The 23,349-nt window shown below is 47.9% G+C and overlaps 1 protein-coding gene and 5 non-coding genes across 6 annotated transcripts; 1 reads left to right on the top strand and 5 right to left on the bottom strand.

Annotated features, from left to right (window-relative positions):
- The first annotated feature begins 1,543 nt into the window (after positions 1-1,543).
- Positions 1,544-3,615, top strand: LOC148668450 (uncharacterized). Its single transcript, XM_088632519.1, has 2 exons — positions 1,544-1,648; positions 1,776-3,615. The coding sequence occupies exon 2, from the start codon at positions 1,784-1,786 to the stop codon at positions 2,753-2,755; it is 972 nt and encodes a 323-aa protein (XP_088488645.1). The 5' UTR covers positions 1,544-1,648; positions 1,776-1,783; the 3' UTR covers positions 2,756-3,615.
- A 5,179-nt stretch (positions 3,616-8,794) lies between these two features.
- LOC148668449 (U7 small nuclear RNA) lies at positions 8,795-8,852 on the bottom strand. The gene has a single exon (XR_015938910.1). It is a non-coding gene; the product is annotated as a U7 small nuclear RNA (small nuclear RNA).
- A 6,830-nt stretch (positions 8,853-15,682) lies between these two features.
- trnaf-gaa (transfer RNA phenylalanine (anticodon GAA)) lies at positions 15,683-15,755 on the bottom strand. Its single transcript has one exon. It is a non-coding gene; the product is annotated as a tRNA-Phe (tRNA).
- A 1,727-nt stretch (positions 15,756-17,482) lies between these two features.
- trnav-cac (transfer RNA valine (anticodon CAC)) lies at positions 17,483-17,555 on the bottom strand. Its single transcript has one exon. It is a non-coding gene; the product is annotated as a tRNA-Val (tRNA).
- A 447-nt stretch (positions 17,556-18,002) lies between these two features.
- Positions 18,003-18,074, bottom strand: trnae-uuc (transfer RNA glutamic acid (anticodon UUC)). The gene has a single exon. It is a non-coding gene; the product is annotated as a tRNA-Glu (tRNA).
- Positions 18,075-18,937: 863 nt separating this feature from the next.
- On the bottom strand, positions 18,938-19,010 carry trnaf-gaa (transfer RNA phenylalanine (anticodon GAA)). The gene has a single exon. It is a non-coding gene; the product is annotated as a tRNA-Phe (tRNA).
- Between the last annotated feature and the right edge of the window lie 4,339 nt (positions 19,011-23,349).

Raw genomic sequence — 23,349 nt, 5'->3', positions numbered from 1 at the left:
TGTATAGTCATGGCTTTTTTCTGTTTGCTTATTTCAAAGTAACACCTGCTCCATTTCTAAAACTTTTTGCTCTTGTGCATTTTTGTATTTTTTACACCTCTAGCACTTTAACGTCCTGAATTTATATTTGCCTTAATTTGTAGGACGAATTTTAGTTTTAGCCTTAAAAAGCTTCAGTTTTCACTATCTTTTGTTTCTTGTCCTTCAACTGTTATTATTGATCACCGAAGTATTGTACTTGACATGACTTCATTCACCCTTTCCTGAACGTCTGTGAGTGGCAGAGATAGTGCTGTCTCTGGTGCGATCTTTTGCAGCTGACATTTCACTGTTTTAAACGAATAAGAAATTAGATTGCTCATAAATCACTTATTCTAAATAAACATAGCGTAATTGCTCTCTGAAAATGTTTTCTTGTTCATTTTGGAGACCTTGATCGAAACTGATTTTAGATGTCAGAAAGGATTTATTTTCTCTGTGTGTTTCTGTGTGCGTATTTCCTACATTGCTTTGTCGAGATTTTAACTTAATATTTAGGCTCAGATTTCAACTATAAATCTCACACTAATTACTAGCGGTAAATACTGATGTTTTGCTCCCTCTTACCACAAAAATCTATATGTATTGTATCTGGGATGACCTAATTTTTGTACGTGTACCTACTGTGATTCGGAAACGGAACGGTTAAAGATGGCGACAAGTCAGGCACTCAGAGGGAGGGGGAGGGGGGGTGCGTCTTCCTGTCTCCATAACTAAAATGCCAAATAGGAGTGGCTTAAGCGATGTACACAGTCATGTAACTGACAGTTTGAGGTAGCCTATCGTATAGATTTCGCTTTGTTGCTGATAGATTAAGCTTTCGAAACTCAGCCCCAAAGTCATGTGACTGATTTTTCACCCTTCATTGGTTAAACGCAATGATCACATGCACCACCATGGTAACTGGGATGTGTAGTTTTTAATTCAGTTTGAATTATAACTGTACGTACTGTCTTCATATTTGGCAAGGGCTTTAAAGAGAGGGCGCTCCAAAAATTTTCGATGCCGTCGTCCTGGAAGAATTTGACCTCAGAACGTTTGACTAGCCTACTGTATGCTCCTAAATTAATATCATTTATGACCTTCTATCTATCTATATACCTTCTTCTGCTCCTCTTCTTTTTATGCTCAGCTACTAAAATTTCCCTTTAGCGGTAAAATTTCCTATAAATATTCAATACTAAGCGGATTAAAATGTGCACAGTAAAGAGATTAAATTATTAAATCTTTTCACTACCGACTAATGCACCATGAGTGCCCGTCGGTACCGTGCATTTTGAATGGCTGCATCTGTATAATAAAGTTTATTATTATTATTATTATTATTATTATTATTATTATTATAATAAAGGGCTTGTCTTCTTGTCCTGTGTTTTCAGGCTCAGAGGCCAGTGTTCTCCCTGATGCTGGGGAAAGGGCACCTCTTGAACAGCAGCACAGTGAGGAGGAGGAGTGGAGCTCCAGTCTGATGCAGGAGACAGAGATCACTGCTGCAGAAGGGAAAGAGACACTCAGTGAGCAGCACACAGAGACCAGACAGAGTGTGGAGGATCTGGACTCTGTGCCCATGATGAAGACGGAGCCTGAGAGTGGGACACCTGGACTCTTAGTATGTGATGCTTTTACAGAGAAGATTAATAATCAGGACACGAACAATATGTCACAAGGTTGTAATGAACTTTACTGTGTCTCTGTACAAGAGCTCAAAGAAGAACTGAGTGAGTTTAATCTTACAGATAAGGACATGGAGCCCCAGTTGATTGACCCCGCAGAGCTGAAGAAGGAGCCCCAGGTGATTCAGACTGCTGAGCTGCACACTGAAGGACACGATGGAGAAAACAAATCTCAGTTTCAGAACAGAGAGCAAAATCATTCCATGAAGGATTTGCAGAATAAGAAACCCCAGCATGATCAGACAATGAGGAAGAATCACTCAAAACCTTGCTCAGATGGAGTGGACAAACTGCCATTACAACACAGGGATGAGCAGCGTTTTTGTCAGTCTAGCATTTCAAAAAACCTTCGCACAGGAGAGAAATCTTTCACTTGCCGTCAGTGTGGGAAGAGTTTTAGTCAGTCACACAACTTAAAAAGACACCAGGGTATTCACACAGGAGAGAGACCATTCAGCTGCAATCAGTGTGGGAAGAGTTTTAGAGACTCAAGTGCCTTAATAGTCCACCAGCGCATTCACACAGGAGAGAGACCATTCAGCTGCAGTCAGTGTGGGAAGAGTTTTAGTCAGTCAAGAACCTTAATAGTCCACCAGGGCATTCACACAGGAGAGAAATTATTCAGCTGCTGTCAGTGTGGGAAGCATTTTAGTCAGTCACACTACTTAAAAAGACACCAGCGTATTCACACAGGAGAGAGACCATTCAGTTGCAGTCAGTGTGGGAAGAGTTTTAGAGTCTCAACTGCCTTATTAGCCCACAATCGCACTCACACTGGAGAGAGACTGTTCAGCTGCAGTCAGTGTGGGAATAGTTTTAGTAAATCAAGTAACTTAAGAGCCCACCAGAGCACTCACACAGGAGAGAAACCATTCAGCTGCAGTCAGTGTGGGAAGAGTTTTAGTCAATCACATGACTTAAAAAGGCACCAGCTTGTTCACACAGGAGAGAGACCGTTCAGCTGCAGTCAGTGTGGGAAATGTTTTAGTCTTTCAAGTAACTTAAGAGCCCATCAGCGCATTCACACAGGAGAGAGACAATAGAAAACACTAGGGAGGAGATCACACACCTATCTACATCAGTGGAACTGCAGTGGAGAGGGTCAGCAGTTTCAAGATCCTGGGAGTTAACATCTCAGAGGACTTAACCTGGACCCACCACACTAAAACCATGGTCAAAACAGCACGGCAGCGCCTATTCTTTCTCCGTAGGCTAAAGAGGTTTGGCATGCCATCACATATCCAGGCCAACGTCTACAGGTGCACTGTTGAGAGCATCCTGACTGGTTGCATCACTGCCTGGTATGGGAACTGCTCTGCCCGGGATCGCAAAGTACTGCAGAGGGTGGTGAAGTCAGCACAGCTCATCACCGGCTGTGAGCTACAAAACATCCAGGATATCTACTCAGCTAGATGTCTGAAGAAGGCCAGGTCCGTTCTCAAGGACCGCAGTCATCGCAGTCACAAACTATTTTCCCTCCTACCATCTGGTTAACGGTACCAAAGTATTCGGTCCAAGTCCAACAGACTACGGAACAGCTTCTACCTCCAGGCAATCAGACTGCTAAATAGCCAACCTCCAGCTCCTTTAGCAAATCACCTGTAATGGCTACATGGACACACAGTTTTCACTGTATTCGGCATAACCGCACTACTTGTATATATTGCATATACCATGGACACATAGCAGCTCTACTCATATTGAGTTTTATTCAATTTCTATTACATCTGTTATTATGTAACCTTATTTTCATAATCTCAATTTTGTGATTTTTGTGTTTTTGTGATTTCTGTGATTCTTGTGATTTTTGTGAGCTTGCAGAAAAGACATTTCATTGCCAGCAACTACTGCTGCATGCCTTGTTGTTGTGCATTTGATAAATAAACTTTGAAAATAAATTGTTGCAGTCAGCGTGGGAAGAGTTTTAGTGACTGAATCACCTTAAGACACCACCAGCGCATAAGATAAGATCACTTTCTCACATTAGGATTTTGTCTTCTCACAACACTCTCACTATGAGGCCCACAGATAGGAAGAGAAGCTAGGGGTCAGCATCTCTGGTGTAGTTGTGGTTAAGGGCCTTGCTCAGGGGCCCACCAGCATAGGATTTCTCTGCCAGCTGTGGGATTTGAACCAGCAACTTTCCACCCACAGGTATACATCCTTAGCTATAGAGCCACTGCACCTAATCACACCAGAGAGGGACCTTCCAGCTGCAGTCAGTGTGGAAATGGTTTTATCCAGTCAGGTGACTTAAAAATACACCGCTTTAGTCACCACTTTAGTTTTTGATTTAATCATAGTCTTAGTCAAGTCAATTGAAATGTCTATTAGTTGAAGTAGGTAACTGCGTCAGCATGTGACATCTGTTAAAGGTTCCTCAGCTGACACTTTGCGTTTTCTTCTCTTTTCAGCATGGAACAAACCTGTACTTGTTCCTAAAATGTCTATTAGTTACTTTGTAGTCACCCACTTTTGATTTAGTCTAGTCAACTAAATGTTGACTATAATTACTCTTACTTATGGTTGATTAGAACAGAATTGGTTCTAGTCATGCAGTTTACTTTATGTGTATAATAACATGTATAAAGATTTACATGTTAGGATGAGCGATTATATGAGCGATTACATTAGGATGAGCGATCCCTCCTCAGCAAAGGGCTCAGTTTTGTACCAGTTCCAAGGAAGCTGGACATCCCCCAGACCAATGTCGACCTTAACCACTTTTACCGCAGGATCCGTCTCAGAGCACATTTTGCCGACAATTCCTCTTCACAGGCAGCTGATAACAACCCGGTTATTGATGTCATTAACAACATTAATCCCAAACAGAGCTGTTGGACTCCCTCCTCTGGCCGTTTTCCACCAGTTGATTATTTCATCAACCAATGCACTAATCAAGCTCCCAAGGCACTCTCTATACCCAGTAAACATAGGTCTAACCTCACCCAAGGAGAAAATCAGGCGCTCCAGTCTCTCCGCAACAGGGATGATATCGTCATCAAACCAGCGGACAAAGGAGGTGCTGTTGTGGTGTGGCATAAGGATCTATATGTCTTTGAAGCCTCTAGACAACTAACTGACACTTCTGCCTACCTCCGTCTCCAACAGGACCCTACCACTGACTACCAAAAGGAAGTGGTATCCACCATTTCCCTTCTTATCAGCGGTAACGAGCTCCCCCAGGAGGCGAACCGGCTCATCATGGAACATCCACAGGTATCTCAATTTTACCTCCTCCCCAAAATCCACAAACCGGACACCCCTGGACGGCCCATCGTATCAGCATGTAACTGTCCAACTACTTACATCTCAGCCTTTCTCGACAGCCTCATGAGACCGCTGGTTGAAGATCTTCCCTCATACATCAAAGACACCAACCACGCGCTCCAACTTTTCAATGGTTTCCAATTTCAGGGTACCGAATGCCACATTTTTACCATGGATATCACATCTCTGTACACCGTCATTCCCCATAATGACGGCCTTACAGCCCTCAAGCACACGCTGGACAAACGCACAGTGCTTGATCCACCCACCCACACCATGGTACGCCTTGCAGAATTGGTCCTCACACTGAACGCATTCTCTTTCAATAATCTTTTTTACCAAAAGGTCAGTGGAGTTGCCATGGGCACCAGAATGGGACCCAGCTATGCCAACATTTTTGTCGGCTGGGTAGAAGAACGCTTCTTCGCTTCCTACACTGGCTATGTCCCTGACTTCTACAAACAATATATTGATGACTGCGTTGGTGCCGCCACATGCTCCAACGATCAGCTTGAGTTCTTCCTGCACCATTTCACCAACTTCCACCCGTCCCTCAAATATACGGTTAACATATCTTCCACCACTCTTCCGTTTCTAGACATCCACTTGTCTATCAACTACCCCTGTAGACATCCACTTGTCTACCAACTGTCCACTCAAAGCCCTCGAAATGTACTCATTTTTTATCAACAGAGGATACCCCAGCAGTGTGATTGACAGGGCCCTTGCCCGAGCCAAAAACACCCCCAGACCATCAACCTGATCAGGAACTCTCGCCGTAACAACCGCATTCCTCTGGTGCTTCCTTACCACCCTAACACACTTCCTATCCCCAGGACCATTAACCACAACTTTTCCATCCTACAGGATGATCCCTCCATTGGGGCCCTCTTTTCTGATCGCCCTATCATCTCATATCCGCTGACCACCTAATCTGCGTAACCTCCTTGTTCACAGCTCCCTTGACCGCCCTCAACAACCATCCACACCAGGCACTTTCCGTTGCAACAGAGCTCGCTGTATTAGTTGCAGGTACACAGCCACCACCACACTCATTCAAGGCCCTTCAGGACAATTCCGGATCACCCAGACAGCATCTTGTATCTCCAGCAACCTTATTTACTGTATCTCTTGCAGTAAATGCCCAGCCATCTACATTGGAGAAACAGGAAGGAGACTCGGAGACCGCTTCAGAGAACACGTCAGGGCTGTGAAGATTAAAGATCTCTCCAAGCCCATTGTTTCTCATTTCACCTCTGACGGCCACGACCACTCTAATCTCTCCGTCTGTGTTCTCAAAGACAGTTTTCCGAACTCATACATCAGAAAGACCACAGAAACTAAAATTATTCTGCAGCTAGGATCACACATTCTCCCTTCCCTTAACGACAGACTACTGTTCTTTTAAATTTTCTCCATTCATTGGAAGTTTCATTTCACACCTCTCTGCACCCATTCTGACTTCACACCTCTTGATTGGCCTCTCTTTCTGTCCCCTGCTCCCGCCTCTCACTCCTCCTCCCTCCCAACCTTTGTTCTCCCGCTACTTTACCTTTGCCTACTGCCCTGTCTCTCTCACACCTGAAGAAGGCTCCACGGCCGAAACATTGTGTTCTCTTTCTTCTTTTTTTCAGCATGGAATAAACCTATAACTTGTTCCTATTTTAATCAAAATAATATTAAGACCTGTATGTATTCAAATAGTATTATCATTATTTATACTTACGCATCAAAAGACGATTGCTGAGAAAAACATGACAGTATTTAACCTAAATGGCAAACAACAAATATCAGCAATGCATTGTGGTATATAACCAGAAAAGATGCTGTGTTAGATGTGTTTTCAATTTCAATTATATATGCATTTATTAATGTTGTCAATATTATTACGGTTGCAATTTAACCATGGTGAGAATCCCTGCCTGTCATACAGGAGAGTGGGGTTTGATTCCCGACAGGGAGCTAAGGAGCTTTTTCTATGACCTGTTTACAATTTAAACTGTAGTGTGAGACACCTTTCTTCTACAGAAATCTATTTTTTTTAAAGGAGATGAATTAGTTATAACAACACAAAACATCAAAGTGAAGTTGCTTTTCAGCAACTCCTTGGCTACATGGGAATTTTGATTTTTTGACAGTAGGGTAATTTGCAAAATTAAACAAGGAATTGATTCACTCCTGTGGAATACTGTATAAAATGGAAGACAGGTTTTATATGGAAACAACTACACACATTTTAGTTTTTTTTCCAATTGTACTCCTATCAAAGTGACATAAGAAAAGTCATTGTCAGAAGTGGGATATGAAAACAAGCCACCAGGGGAGACGGCTGTAATAACGTCACCAGAAATATATTGAAAACAAATGGGCTGTCACTAAGGAAATTCATAGAGAAATACAGGTCCCACCATAAAACACCATAAGGAGTGCAAAACATGTTAAGTTATTTCTGTACTTCATCACTTTTCGGTAAAAGAGGGACTCAAGGACACAAAGACTCTAGTTTGGGATTCAGGCTGAGAAAGGGAAGTGTGACTTTGGACACAGGGTATTGCAGAGAGGAGCAAATGGCGCAACGAAACAAAATGCCAAAACCCCAGATTGAACCAGGGACCTTTAGAGCATCAGTCTAAGGCTTTCTCAGCTGAGCTATTTCAACCTCTGTGTACGATCCAACCTCTGCTGTCTGCAGTAGCCTCCCAAAGTTCCAGCATGAGTGCACGAAGAGGAGTGGTAGAGTGTTACTGCAATGTCATTCAGAAGGGTAGTGATCCAGCTCAGCTCTCTGAGGTTTGGTAGATACATCTTCTTCATGAGTAATGTAGGATCAACGTCTTCAGGCTGGAGGAAGGGCTTGCATTTTGGCAGTAGTAACTGACTGGGTAGTGACTTCTAGGACCTGGTCTTATCAGGTTGCTTTGCCACGTTTGTCAGTTCTGCTGAAAAGACCTGTCTCTAGGAAATTTAGGAAGCAGAAGAATGACTATCTGAAAGGTGACATGATCTGCTGGCTGTTTGATGTGATCATGAATGACACAGGAAATTCGAATTCTTGCAATAAAACAAAACAAGATCCATAAAACACTGGCGGGAGTGCAAAATGTGAGAAGATAAAAAGACACCTGTTTCTGTCCAATTTCAAACAGGGGATCTTGCGCATGTGTGATGAACGTGATAATCACAATATTACAGAAATGACAGCAGCATTGAACATGGCGAGACGTAAAAGATTGTTAATTCCCTTCAAATACTCACAGTGTGTTTATTCTGCTGTATTAATTTACTGTGCTCATCCGGCAGTAACACACTGCTCCCAGAGCTGGATAGGTGACTCCACATTCTACAGCTCTCTAGCAAAAGAGGAAGTCAGACTACAGAAATGGAGAAAATCTCCTCTTCAGAATGTGGTAATATATTCCTGAGGGAAGTCGTTTCTTGAAGTTCAACACTCTCTGCAAGTCACCCATTCCCACCTTGCGCAGTGCAGTGGTTATCACATTCTCTTAACACACCAAAGGGTTTCAGTTTGAAAGCGGGCGAAAACAAGTGATCACTTTTTGCACATTTGTCACTGCTGAGGTTACTTTATGGGTCTATTTTCTATACTGTGCTGATCAATTGGAAATCAAATGGCAAAAAAGACCCATTCCCACACCTAAGGTCAAATATTAGGAATCAAAACTGCTCGATTGTATGGAAGCACACAGCTTTATTAAGATGTCCAAGTGCAAGATCTTTTTATTCATAGAAGACCCTATTTATGTTATATGAGAAATATTAATATTAATACAGAATCTTTTTTCACCAAATAAATGGGCTTCCTGACTTCAGAAAGCCTTCTAGACAAATACTAAAAGAGCAAAAATTCCATTTGGTCAAAGAAATGAAAACACATACCCTACCAAACCGTGAGTACAGGCCATTCAGGGTGATAATACAGAAACATTTATAATTCAACAAATAAAACCTGTCAACTGGTAATCACCACTTATCATAAAAAATAAGTAGCAATACACAGTAGGGGACTCTTGAGTGCAAGTTAAATCCATGCAAGAAGGGGGTTTAGTGTTGTATTTCCAAATCAGATATGCAAATGAGAGATCTGGCCCAGCCAATCTCAAAGCTCCCTTGGTCTGGAATGGAGCTGCTCCCCTCTTCTAGTTATTCACACTGGAGTTAGGTTACATATTAGCACATTTCATCTAACAGTTGCTCCAGAAACAAAAACGTAAACAAATGACCTGGAATGTGACCACACCTATTAGAATGTAGTTCAACAGATAACTTGTAAACCTTGGCATAAGATTTTTTTTGTTCTACAAAATATACTTTATTCCGCAAAAAAAACATCTCAAAAGGAACATCTCACACATATTAACACTCCATGTAATAAAAAACAATGGCGGAACGGAGATTGATTGTCCGTTATCAATCTTTGCAAGTGGGGGCGAATTTGCGCAATTAACAGAGTCCCTCCAAACCTAGCACTTGCTATTGTCCTTTAATCCCTGTATAGGGCCCAAAGTCCTTTCCAGCGCTCCCTCGCCGTGGGGAAACCCCATTTGGCGACTAGGCGCTTCGTCCTCCTCCTGAGGTCTGATAGGCTCCCGCAGCGCCCGACAGAGGTTGCAGTAGAAGATGCAGTCGAGTTTCATGGGGAAATGTGGGACATCTCGACCCCCTTCCTCGACCGGCTGACACATCCGTGATGTACTCATACTTGCCATCCCAGACGAAGCCGAAGATCATCCCTTGCAGCGCTCGTCTGAGTCTGGCCGGCAGCGTGTACACCACCGCCAGGTAAACCAAAGCCGGCAGGATGTCTGCTTTTAACACCATCACTTTCCCTGTGTAGGACAGCGACCGCGTTTTCCACAGACCCAGCTTCGCGTTCACCTTGGCGATCCTCTTGGTCTAGTTGTTGGTCTCGTTGTCCTGGCTCTGGAAGGAAACCCCCAGTATTTTGAGGGGCTCCGTGCAGAGCACGAGACCCTCCGGCGCCGTCGTCCTGTACTTCCAGGGCCCGAAGAACTTCAGTTTGCTCTTTTGGCGGTTGAGTTTCGACCCCGAGGCTCTGGAGTATTGCTCCATGACCTGCAGGGCCCTCCTCAACCCCCTGTCCGACCTCAGGAACAGCGTCGTGTCGTCGGCGTACTGGGAGATCTTCTGGGTTTCCCCCGCGCCTCCCGGTATCTCCAGGGTCCCGTCACACCGTCTCTGCTAAGGGCTCTTGAAGAGCAGGGAGATGATGCCCTCCCTCATGGTGTCTCCGAGTTTCACCCAGCGGAAAATCTCCTGCGCCACTTCCACCAGATCTGCCGCCAGGGTGTCCCAGAAGCAGGTGTAGAATTCCTTGGGGATTCCGTCCGGCCCTGGCACCTTGCCATTCTCCATGGACAAGAGCGCCGCCTTCAGCTCCTCGGCCGCGATCGGACCCTCCAAGTCCTCCCTCACCTCCTCAGGTACTCGTGCCTTCAGCTCCTCCAGAAAAGCATCGCCTGCCTCCACCTCCGTCTGCTTTTCTGAAAAGAGCTCCGTGTAGAAAGCGGTGGCCGCTTCTACCTTGTCGCTCTCGTCCAGCACTTCCTCTCCATCTCCCCGTCTCAGGCCGTGGATCACCCTCTTTTTCTGGGCTCCTCGGACCTGATTGAGTTTGCGGAGCCTCTCCTTCAGGTCCTGTGCCCGGGCTGAATTGAAGGCTCCTCCCCCGTTAGCCGAGCTGTACTCCTCCTCTAGTTGTCTCTGGAGTCGTGCAGCTTCCTTCCTCTCCCTGGCCACCTTCCGTCTGCAGTACGTCTGCGCCAGGGTTCGGGTCCTGTCTTTCACTGACTCCCACCATTCCACCACGGAGCTGTAGCCGTCTCTCAGATCGCCCCAGCTCGCGTAGTCTTTCCGGAACAGTGCCCTGAAGTCGTCTTCCTCCAGTATCTCCCGGTTCAGCTTCCAGTACCCACGACCAAATGCCGGCAGGCTGGTGTTAGCCACCACCGTCAAGCGCTCGTGGTCGGAATACCACGCCGGGGACACCGTCGCCGACTCCAGGGAGCAGGTCGTGTGCAGGAAGATGTAGTCCAGGCGGCTGCACACTCCCCGGGAGTTTTTCCAGGTTGTTCCGGCGTCGTTAGGGCGACACCGTCTGAAGCCGTCTACTAGGGAGAACTGCTTAAGTAGCGATTCCAGCTCTGCCGAGCTAGCGTCGCTCCCCTTCTCCCGGTCGACGTTGAAGTCCCCGCCAAGCACCACCTGTCTGTTGGTGGTGCAGCAGCTGGCCAGGTCAGCAAACACTTCCTTCAGGATAGAGGGTTCTGTTGGAGCATAGACGTTAATTGCTCTCAACTTCTGCCCCCTCCAGTCGATGTGTGCGACCAGGATCCGGCCCTGCACCACCGGGAAGGAGGAAACCAGCGTCATCTCTGGGTTTCCGAGGAGGATTCCCACTCCGGAAGAGTGGACCCCTCCTACACTCCAGCATGATTCTCCCTTCATCCATTCCCTGGTGAATGTCAGCTTGTCGCTTTCATCCTTCAGGTGGACCTCCTGTAAGAAACAAACTGAGAGGCCAGATCATGAAAAACTCCCCGTCTTTTCAACGGGTCTATTAGCCCTCTCACCTTAGTTGTTAGAAAGGTAAGTTTCACAATCATGATTAAACAAGTGAAAGTTGAACCTCCTCTCTTTGTGCTTACAGTGGAAAACTTGGGAGTCTACATCTGGGCACTGTTTAGCCTAGATGTAGCTCCTCTTGTCTGGGTCCTGGGGGGAATATGCTGGGCTCCCTCCAGGTCTCGCTGGGGACTGAAAGGTAAACATGCTGGACAGGTCCAGCCCTACCATCAGTCCCGGCTCCAGGGCGGCTTCAAAGTAATCCTCGTCTTCCTCGAGGATACTCTCCGCCACCACTTTGGGAAGGGTTTTTTCTTCCCTTTCTCCAGGAGTTTCGGGGACCTCCAGTTGCTCCTGGGCCTCGGGGGAAGGGGGCTCCACTTCCTGGGCTGCCTCTTCCTGTTGTTCCTGGGCCTCGGGGGAGGGGGTTACCTCTTCCTGGGCTGCCTCCTCCTGTTGTCCGTGGGACTCGGGGGAGGGGGGTTCTGTTTCCTGGGCTGTCACTTCCTGTCGTCTTTGGGCCTTGGGGGGGAGGGTTTCCATTTCCTGGGCTGCCTCCTCCGGTTGTTACTGGGCCTCGGGGGAAGAAAGTTCCGTTTCCTCTAGGACGAGGAAACGGTTCTCCCTTACCACTCTTTTCTTTTGTCCTTCCGAAGGTGGATCCGCCCTGCATCTCTTCTCCCGCTTTCTCTTTCCCTTCTTGCTGGGAGTTATTAGGGCCCTTTCTCCGGTCGGCCATTTTGTCCGTCGTCCTGGCAGCCATCTTGTGGCACTGGTGCAGCTGGGGGTGTGGCCTCGGCAGTTTCGGTTCTCTGCGGGGGAGGTGCGGGTTCTTTGTTCTCACCTCTCTCCCTTTGTCTTGAGACCGGTTTCTGCCCGCCGGCTTCCACCACCTGCGCAAATGAAGGTTTGCTTACCTTGCATTGGTGAAGGAGGTGCCCCTCTTTGTTACAGTTGTGACATCTGACGATGTCACACGTGTTCTCCTTGTGGCATCCTGGGGTAGTAAAGGTACCCCCTGTCGGCTCCGATGTTGAAGCGGGCCGGGGGGTGCTGGAAACCGTCGACGCCCTCTGGGTCCTCTTTCAGGAGGACTCGGTACTGGCGTTTGCCATACCAGACGCCGCAACTGTCCCTGATCTCCGTCGGTTTGCCCACCACAGTTACATACCTCCCTAGGTACGCTGTTACCAGTTCCATTGGTTCATAGGGGTTGTATGTGAGGACTGTGATGGTCCTCTGGTTTGTCTTCCTCATAGGCTCCGGCCTGAAATCAGAGAAACCGGGGTGCTTACCTTTTTCTCTGATCATTTTCGTTGCCTTTTCATATGAGGCGTCCGTGGCCATGTAGGCCTCCATGTATCTCTCTGCCTTGTTGTCTTGCAGGCAGTAGAGATCTCCGGCCACCAACTGCAGGATCCCTCTCAGGAAGGTAATGAAAAAGGATTTCACAGTTGGCATCGTCTCTGTTTTCTTGGTCCAGTGGAACCGGATCAGTGTCTTCTTGTCTGCCATCTGGAAAGGAGAAAAAAGAAAAAAGGAGAGAAAGAGAGAGAGCAAGGTCCTGTGGAGAGGAGGGTTTAGCTGCTAAAGGAGCAGCGAGGGAGCCCTGGCCTTTGTCCTTGTGGGCAAAGCCCAGCTAGGTGCAGGCGCAGGAGGAGAGAGAGAGAGGGAGCGGATAATGCTTCCGAGTCTCCAGGAAGAAACTAAGAACTGCGGGCAGGCCACGAGTACCTACTCCCCGCCAAGAGGCCAAGGAGGCAGAGAGAGAGAGAAGAAGCGGATAGCGCTTCCGAGTCTCGAGGAAGAAAGCAAGCACTGCGGGCAGGCCACGAGTACCTACTCCCAGCCAAGAGGCCAAGGAGGCGGAGCAAGAGAAAGGGGGAGGGGAGAGGAGAGAGCAGAGAGAGAGAACGTTGCTGCCGGATCCCACCCAGCTCAGCTGCTGCTTGGCCTTAACCCCCTAGGCTCAACCTAGGGCGATACCAGCTCAAGCACTCTTCAGGATCTTCGATCGCCTTCTAGAACTTTGGAAAGACAGGAACTGCGGGCATGCCACTTGAACTTGATCTTAGCCAAAAGGCCGATAAAATTGGATTCCAGCTCACTGGCCCTGCAAAACTTAGTTCAAGACTTAAAACTCTCAGACACATATAGATGTATATATCCCACAACAGCAGGATATACATGGTCAGGGAGGAATAGCAGCTCCAGAACTGACCATTGCTTTGCCTCAGAGAGAGTGAAAGTTGTTGGGGTCACTCTTCAGCCTGTCTTCTTCTCAGATCATCAAGCTTTAGGGTGTAGAGTGGAACTCCAGGGCGGGACTTTCTTTGGCCCAGGCCTCTGGAAACTCAACACAAAGCTGCTAGAGAATGACGGGGTAGTATCCTGCTACAAGGAGAAACTATCACAGTGGCTGTCCTTGCAGTGTCTGTATGGGTCAGTAGGAGGATGGTGGGAGGAGGTGAAGGTGAGGACGAGGGTCTTTTTCATGGCTGAGGGAAGGAAGGCTGCCAGACGGAGAGGAGTGTTAGCCAGGAAACAGAGGCAGCTGCAGCGTCTCTACACGATGCTGCACAGTGGCTTCGATGTGCTCGAGGATATCACCCTTTTAAAAAAGGATGTCTGGAGCATAGCGGAAGAAAGTAGTCGAGGAGTGCTGTTAAGAAGCTGAGTGCAGTTCTTGGAAGAAAATGAGAAGTGTACTCGCTTCTTTTTCAGGAAAGTGGTAGGCTCCAAGTCTGTCATGGAAAGTGTAGTTGATGAGGAGGGAAGAGAGAGTACAGAGCTGAGTGCTATCCTCTCCTGCATTGAGGCCTTCTTGTCACGGACGTCCAAGGGGCCTAACCGTAGGTAGCAGGAGGGCGGAAAAAGACCCATATGCGTAGCGGCGAGACGGGAAAAAGGCCCGGGCTCATTAGTGCAAATAGTTCAGGAATGCCGTATAGAAACCTGTGCCCTCAGGGAGCGGATGTGGGGCGCCCTGGTGCTAGGCAGGTCTCAGGACATCCAAACGTCAGTGCTGAGCGAGGACAGAGTGCAAGACCCGGAAATATTTAGCCAAAGGGAAAGAGAGGGACAGGAAAGACAGCAGACCAGAAACAAGAGACAGGACAGGGAAGGACCGCCCTCTGGCTGCATAGGGCGTGACACTTCTACACAAGACTGTACAGCTCTACAGAGGTAAAGGATGAAGAAATTCATTTTTTTACCTCAAAGCTAGAAAACATTTTGAGTGAAGAAGATAGGGAAGTACTTGAGGAGGATTTGACAGTAGAAGAGCTGAGAGGCTATTTGGAGCTTACAGAAGGGGAAAACTCCGGGTACTGACAGGCTCCCTAGAGGGGCGTCTGCTTTTACTACTTGCATGAATGAAGGCAAAAAAAAGCCAATCGATGTGAACGAACGGCGCTTTACAGAGGAGTACTGCCTGACTGGATCGTTGATGAACGACAGAGGCCACTCCGACCTCTTCTCGGTTTTCTTCAGTGACTTACTAAGGATCTTCTTCACATTCGCCCATGCAGGGGAAGCCAGTTACACCAAAGCAAACGAAGGAAAGTGCATTTCAAGCAGAGACCAGGAGGGACTTGTTTACACTGAGAGTGGTCGGAGAATGGAACAATGCGCCCAGCCCTGTTGCTGGAGCCGATTCTTGATGAGATCTTGGGCTCACTAAGAGGCCCCCGCTGGATGCTAATCTTTCTGTTGTTCTTGCAGGTCCTGCGCTGCTTTTGAGCCGACAGAGCTCGTCCTGGTCTGTCGGCACAGCCCAATTGCAAATGATCGGCTCCGCGTACAGAAGGAACGTGCGTTTGGTACAAGAGTGCATGAAGGCACCGGAAACACATTGGGAACAAATGACCGGTCGCTCAAGACCTCTGTGAAGTACAGGAGCGTGCAAAACAAGGCTGTTTCCACCCGGTCTCGAACCAGGGACTTTGCGCACGTTAGGCGAACGTGATAGCTGCTACACTACGGAAACCTGCAGGGACCGCTGCTGGTGTCTCGCTTGCGTTTCGGGCTGAGAAAGGGACGCGTCACTTTAGGCAGGGGGCGCTGGAGAGAGGAACAAAGGGCGTGATGAAACAAAATGCCGAAACCCGGGATCGAACCAGGGACCTTTAGATCTTCAGTCTAACGCTCTCCCAACTGAGCTATTTCGGCGGTGCGCGGAGCCCACAGCCACCTGCTCCAGCCTTCCTGTGTTGCGGCATGAGCGCACCAAGAGGAGCGGGAGAGTGTTGCAGGAACGTCACTCAGAAGGAAAGCCACCCAGGTGCGCCCTCTGAGCTCTGTCCAGCGCATCTTCCTCGCATGGACTCCTGCCTGTGACGGGCAGGAAACAATTAGCAAGAAAGGAACGACACCCCATGGGTGTCTCATGACCACACCTTAGGTTGTGACACGTGCAGGTGTGAGGGGTTGCCGGGCTACTTTGGAGCAGAGCTCGGGCGGAGGGGGGGCGGGAAAGCAGACAAAGAGGTGACACCTCAAGGTCTGCACAATCACAGCTCTCCGCCGCCCCAGGCTTCCGCTCGATAAGCTACTGGACACACCCGCCCCTCCTCACACAGACCATGGAAAAGCCCCCGAGTGGGAGGGCTCTCTCTTCCTCCCAGGAGCTCTTGGACACGACGCACAGACATAGCGCGGGGAGCTGCCGCCTGCAAACACGGCTCCAGGCTGGACTCCACTCCGCAGGAGCCGCAGAGCAGGGGAGATGGGGGCAGCTTAGCTCCTGTGCAGAGACCTGAGCTGTTGTTGCTGCGGACGCTGTCTTTTCTGCACTCGGGGTAGGAGTGAATGTTGAGTTGCCCTTAGAAATGAAGCAGAGCACTTCAACGGCACGGGTGTGTGTGTGTGCGTGCGCCCTGGTGATTCTGGGAGACAGATCGAACCTGGGCTAAAAGAGAGGGGGCTTAGCCCTCTTCCATTTGCTAGTTCAAAGTTGTACAACCCATTTGTATCTGCTAGGCGGTGCAGTCGTCGTCCACAAAGAAGACTTTGAAAAGCCTCGAAGGCAAGTCATTCCGAGTTGGTCGTTTGTGTTTTCCGTTCAGACGCGAAATGCTGAAATGTTCTCTCGGCTCCTCGGTTGTCATTTCTGCTCCGTAGAGGAATCACAGCACGCGTCGCCTTCCAGCACGCTGGGTCGGGACACGATGCCGGGGGTCGGGGCGTGCGACGTCTTCCTCGTTAGTATAGTGGCAAGTATCCCCGCCTGTCACACGGGAGACCGGGGTTTGATTCCCCGACGGGGAGTAGCTTTTCTTTCACCTCCTTAGAGAAAGGACTGCCTTTCACTTCTCTGTTTTCTTTCACAGCGTCGTGCACCTTTTCATTGCTCTCGCTTTCAGAGCCTCCGCACGGCACACGACTCGACATCAGGAAGCACATTGAAGTGAAAGCAGGAAGCGCTGCGACATGCACTGTGCAGATCCCGCCACACTAAGAGGTGAGTGGGTCTGTTCGATGCACAAAGAACGCTTTGATAAGCGTCAAAGGCAAGTCATTCCGAGTTGGTCGTTTGTGTTTTCCGTTCAGACGCGAAATGCTGAAATGATCTCTCGGCTCCTCGGTTGTCATTTCTGCTCCGTAAAGGAATCACAGCACACGTCGCCTTCCAGCACGGTGGGTCGGGACACGATACCGGGGTTTGGAGAGAGCGATGTCTTCCTCGTTAGTATAGGACCTGTCACGCGGACCTGTCACCTGTCCCCACCTGTCACGCGGAAGACCGGGGTACATCAGGACGCGCATTGAAGTGAAAGCAGGATGCGCTGTGACATGCACTGTGCAGATCCCGCCACACTAAGAGGTGAGTGGGTCTGTACGATCACAGTGCTAGGCGAATCCCCAATCCCCTTTTGTGCGTGGCGACAAAAGAAGTCTGTTTCCGCCCGGTTTCGAACCAGGGACCTTTCGCGTGTGAGGCGAACGTGATAACCACTACACTACGGAAACGGTGGTAAGAAGTGCCCAGCGGCCCAGCACTGAGCTTCGTCAATGCGATTCAGCTGCTTCCAGTGCCTTTATTGGAGTGCGCTGATGGACCGTGCTCTCTCTCCAGAGACCAGCACGCCTGTCATGGACGGAGCAGGAAAGGAGGCGCCACATTCTACAGCCCTCTCCACGCAATCGACGAAATCGGGCTACTGAAGTGGAGAAAATCGCCTCTCCAGAAAGTGCAAATATCATCTTGTATAAAACTTATTGCCGAAGGTCAGCCCTGTCTACCAGAGTAACCTTCCCACCTCCTGCAGCGATGATCAGCTCGTCTCACACGCGAGAAGTTTCGGCTGGAAACAAGCGCCCCCTCTTCTCGCACGTTTTGCACGTTCGAGTAGTTTTAATGCGGCTCCTTCGTACACGGTGGTGATCTTTTGGAAAGCAGGATTCAAAACTGACACGTTCCCATACCGGGAGTTGAACCCAGGCCACCTGGGTGAAAACCAGGAATCCTAACCGCTAGACCATATGGGAGCGCACAACCCCGCTGTTCCGGGCATCATGCAAGCAAACTACATAAATATGAGAAAACGCAAGAGGTGTCACTCAGAGTGTCGAAGGGTCGATGTATACGAGTTGGTAGAATAGGGGCGTCTGCTTTTACTACATGCACAAATGAAGGCAAAAAAAAGCCAATCGATGTGAACGAACGGCGCTTTACAGAGGAGTACTGCCTGACTGGATTGTTGATGAACGACAGAGGCCACTCGACCTCTTCTCGGTTTTCTTCAATGACTTACTAAGGATCTTCTTCACATTCGCCCATGCAGGGGAAGCCAGTTACACCAAAGCAAATGCAGGAAAGTGCAATTCAAGCAGAGACCAGGAGGGACTTGTTTACAACGAGAGTTGTTGGAGAATGGAACAATGTGCCCAGCCCTGTTGCTGGAGCCGATTCTTGATGAGATCTTGGGCTCACTAAGAGGCCCCCGCTGGATGCTAATCTTTCTGTTGTTCTTGCAGGTCCTGCGCTGCTTTTGAGCCGACAGAGCTCGTCCTGGTCTGTCGGCACAGCCCAATTGCAAATGATCGGCTCCGCGTACAGAAGGAACGTGCGTTTGGTACAAGAGTGCATGAAGGCACCGGAAACACATTGGGAACAAATGACCGGTCGCTCAAGACCTCTGTGAAGTACAGGAGCGTGCAAAACAAGGCTGTTTCCACCCGGTCTCGAACCGGGGACCTTGCACGTGTTAGGCGAACGTGATAGCCGCTACACTACGGAAACCTGCAGGGACCGCTGCTGGTGTCTCGCTTGCGTTTCGGGCTGAGAAAGGGACGCGTCACTTTAGGCAGGGGGCGCTGGAGAGAGGAACAAAGGGCGTGATGAAACAAATTGCCGAAACCCGGGATCGAACCAGGGACCTTTAGATCTTCAGTCTAACGCTCTCCCAACTGAGCTATTTCGGCGGTGCGCAGAGCCCACAGCCACCTGCTCCAGCCTTCCTGTGTTGCGGCATGAGCGCTCACTCAAGACCTCTGTGAAGTACAGGAGCGTGCAAAAAGAGGCTGTTCCCGTCCGGGTTCGAACCGGGGATTTTTCCGCGTGTGAGGCAAACGTGATAACCGCTGTACTACGGAAACAGTGAGAAAAGGGATGCCCCGGCAGTGAGTATTCAACCTTATTGCATTACTGCTCCCAACCAGTTGATATCAATTTAATTCCTAAGGGTTATGTACTTGTTTTGAGTATCTCATGTAGAAGTTGTAAACAAGTTCAATTACGAAATGGTCTAATGGTCTAAATGAATGATATACCGAACTTATGTCCTCTTGATATGTGTAACTCTTTGTAACTGAATGAATTTATATCTTTTGTATTCTGATAACCCATACGATAAGATCTGTTAGGTTTGCATGCATATTCTATATATTAACAAATGTATCCTTGTGTATTTGTACCTGTGTGTGCGTTGTTTGAGTTATGTCGCATGGTTGGATTCTAAGACCATTAAAAGAATCAATTTTGTGATTTACTGCCACAAAAATAATTGTCCCAGTTAATGCCCAAACCCCTACAGAACTGGTGCCTCGTGAGAGAACACTTCAACAGTGTGTGATATCCTGTCCCAGCCTGTGGAGTAGACAGCGAGCCTGTCTCTTAATAATACTAATAATACAGTGTGTGATTCCCTGCCCCAGCCAGAGGAACAGACAGTGAGCCTGTCTCTCAATAATAATACAGTGTGTGATCTCCTGTCCCAGCCTGGGAAACAGTGAGTCAGCCTCTCAATAATTATAATACAGTGTGATCTACTGTCCCAGCCTGAGGAACACACAGTGAGCCTGTATCTAAATAATAATAATACAGTGCGTGATCTCCTGTACTAGCCTGAGGAATAGACAGCGAGCCTGTCTCTCAATAATGATAACCTAGTGTGGAATGTCCTGTCCCAGTCTGAAGGACAAACAGTGAGCATGTCCCTCAGTAATAATAGAACAGTGTGTGATCTCCAGTCCCAGCAGGAGGAACAGACAGTGAGTCTGTATCTCAATAATAATAATACAGTGTGTGATCTCCTGTCCAAGCCTGGCAAACACTGAGGCTGTCTCTCAATACTAATAATACAGTGTGTGATATCCTGCCCCAGCCTGAGGAACAGACAGTGAGTCTGTCTCTCAATAATAATAATACAGTGTGTGATTTCCTGTCCCAGCCTGGGGAACAGTGAACCAGATACTCAATAATAATAATACAGTGTTATCTCCTGTCTCAGCCTGGGGAACACTGAGCCTGTCTCTCAATACTAATTATACAGTGTGTCATTTCCTGCCCCAGTCAGAGGAACAGACAGTGAGCCCGTCTCTCAATAATAATAATACAGTGTGTGATCTCCTTTCCCAACCTGAGGAACAGACAAGAATGAGCCAGTCTCTCAATAATAATAAAGCAGATTATGATCTGCTGTCCCAGCCTAAGGAACAGTCAGGAAAGAGCAGGTCTCTCTATAACAATAATACAGTTTGTGATCTCCTGTCCCAGCCTGAGGAACAGACAGTGAGCCTGTCTCTCAATAATAATAATACAGAGTATGACCTCCTGTCCCAGCCTGGGGAACAGTGAGCTTGTCTCTCAATAATAATAATACAGTGTGTCATTTCCTGTCCCAGCCTGAGGAACAGTGAGCTTGTCTCTCAATAATAATAATAATAATACAGTTTGAACTCCTGTCCCAGCCTGGGGAACACTGAGGCTTTCTCTCAATACTAATAATACAGTGTGTGATATCCTACCCTAGCCTGAGGAACAGACAGTGTGCCTGTCTCTCAATAATAATAATAGAGTGTGTGATTTCCTGTCCCAGCCTGAGGAACAGACTGTGAGCCTCTCTCAATAATAATAATCCAGTGTGTGATCTCCTGTTCAAGCCCAAGCGAAGACAGAGTGAGCCTATCTGTCAATAATAGTAATTCAGTGTGTGATCTCCTGTCCCAGCCTGAGAAACAGACAATGAGCCTGTCTCTCAATAATAATAATACAGCGTGTGATCTCCTGTCCCAGCCTGAGGAACAGACAGTGAGCCTGCCTCTCAATAACAAGCCAATGTGTGATCTCCTGTCCCAGCCTGAGGAACAGAGAGTGAGCCTGTCTCTCAATAATAATACAGTGTGTGATCCTCTGTCCCAGCCTGAGGAACAGACAGTGAGCCTGTCTCTCAATAATAATAATACAATGTGTGATCTCCTGTCCCATTCTGAGGAACAGACCTTCAGCCTGTCAATAATAATAATACAGTGTGTGATCTCCTGTCCCAGCCTGGGGAACAGTGAGCCAGACTCTCAGTAATAATAATACAGTGTGATCTACTGTCCCAGCATGAGGAACAGTGAGCCTGTCTCTCAATAATAATAATACAGTATGTGACCAACTGTCCCAGACTGAGGAAATGACAGTGAGTCTGTCTCTCAATAATAATAATAATGTGTGAATTCCTGTCTCAACTTGTGGAACATACAGTGAGCCTGTCTCTCTATAATAATAATATAATGTATGACCTCCTGTCCCAGCCTGGGGAATATACAGTGAGCCTGTCTCACTATAATAATAATACAGTGTCTGATCTCCTGTCCCAGCCTGAGGAACAATAAGCCTGTCAATCAATAATAATACAGTATGTGATGTCCTGTCTCCGCCTGAGGAACAGAGAGTAAGCCTGTCTCTCAATAATAATAATTCAGTGTGGGATCTCCTGTCCCAGTCTGATGAACAGACAGTGAGCCTCTCTCTCAATAATTATAATACAGTGTGTGATCTCCTGTCCCAGCCTGAGGAACAAACAGTGAGCCTGTCTCAAAATAATAATAATACAGTGTGGTATCTCCTGTCCCAGCCTGGGGAACAGTGTGCCAGACTCTCAATAATATTAATAATAATAATACAATGTGATCTACTGTCCCAGATTGAGGAACAGACAGTGAGCCTGTCTCAATAATAATACAGTGTGTGACCATCTGTCCCAGACCGAGGAAAAGACAGTGAGTCTGTCTCTAAATAATTATAATAATACAGTGTGGGATCTCCTGTCCCAGCCTGGGGAACAGACAGTGAGCCTGTCTCTCAATAATAATAATACAGTGTGTGATCTCCTGTCCCAGACTGAGGAACAGACAGTGAGACTGTCTCTCAATAATTATAATAATACTGTGTGAGCTCCTGACCCAGCCTGGGGAACATACAGTGAGCCTGTCTCTCTATAATAATAATTCAGTGTGGGATCTCCTGTCCAACTCTGAGGAACAGACAGTGAGCCTGTCTCTAAATAATAATAATACAGTGTGTGATCCTCTGTCCCAGCCTGAGGAACAGACAGTGAGCTTGTCTCTCAATAATAATAATACAGTGTGTGATCTCCTGTCCCAGCCTGAGGAACAGTGAGCCTGTCAATCAATAATAATACAGTATGTGATGTCCTGTCTCAGCTTGAGGAACAGAGAGTAAGCCTGTCTCTCAATAATAATAATACAGTGTGATCTACTGTCCCAGCCTGAGGTACAGACAGTGAGCCTGTCTCTCAATAATAATATAGTGTGTGACCACCTTCTGTGGTCTGTTTCAAATCCGCCCGCGATGAGACACCGAGGAGAAATGAAGAGCCCCAGTCGCGCTAGAAAATCACCCGGGAAAGAGACTTTCAATGTAGGAAAAAAAAGTCGTTAGTAACAGACATAATATGTTTGTTTTGTTTTTTTAATCGCTGCGATGTGTGACTAAGCTCATACGACTAAGAGTTGCCCCCTTTGTCTAGATCTGGTAACCTGCTCGTCGCTGGTGGGCCAGATCGTGTCCCCCGTCACTACACTGGGGCATTAAGACCCCTCACAGACCGCAGGCCCCCTGCTGGCCCCACTGAGAGGTCGAATCCCACCTCCTCCGCTCTCTGCGAAAAGCAGTATCTTCAGGCCCTGACATCCCACCCCTGCCACTCTCTGCGTAAATAAGTATCGTCAGGCCCTGACATCCCACCCCTGCCACTCCCTGCGTAAAGAAGTGTCGTATGGCCCTGACATCACACCCCCACCAGTCTCTGCGGAAAGCACTGTCGTATAGCCCTGACACCCAACCCTCCACTCTCTGCATTAAGCACTGTCGTATAGCCCTGACACCCACCCCTCCACTCTTTGAATAAAGCAGTGTCGTCAGGCCCTGACATCCCACCCCCGCCACTGTCTACGTAAAGTAGTATCGTCAGGGCCTGACATCCCACTCCCGCCACTCTCTGTGTAAAGTAGTGTCATATGGCCCTGACAC

The sequence above is a fragment of the Lepisosteus platostomus genome, chromosome 5 (genome assembly GCF_059453375.1).
Source record: "Lepisosteus platostomus isolate fLepPlt1 chromosome 5, fLepPlt1.hap1, whole genome shotgun sequence".
Lineage (NCBI taxonomy): Eukaryota > Metazoa > Chordata > Actinopteri > Semionotiformes > Lepisosteidae > Lepisosteus > Lepisosteus platostomus.
The sequence above is the reverse complement of the archived record's forward strand: the minus strand, read 5'-3'. Positions and strand labels throughout refer to the sequence as shown.

Coding starts and splice junctions, on each gene's coding strand:
- LOC148668450 (XM_088632519.1), top strand. CDS start 1,784: ATGGAGCCCCAGTTGATTGACCCCGCAGAGCTGAAGAAGGAGCCCCAG.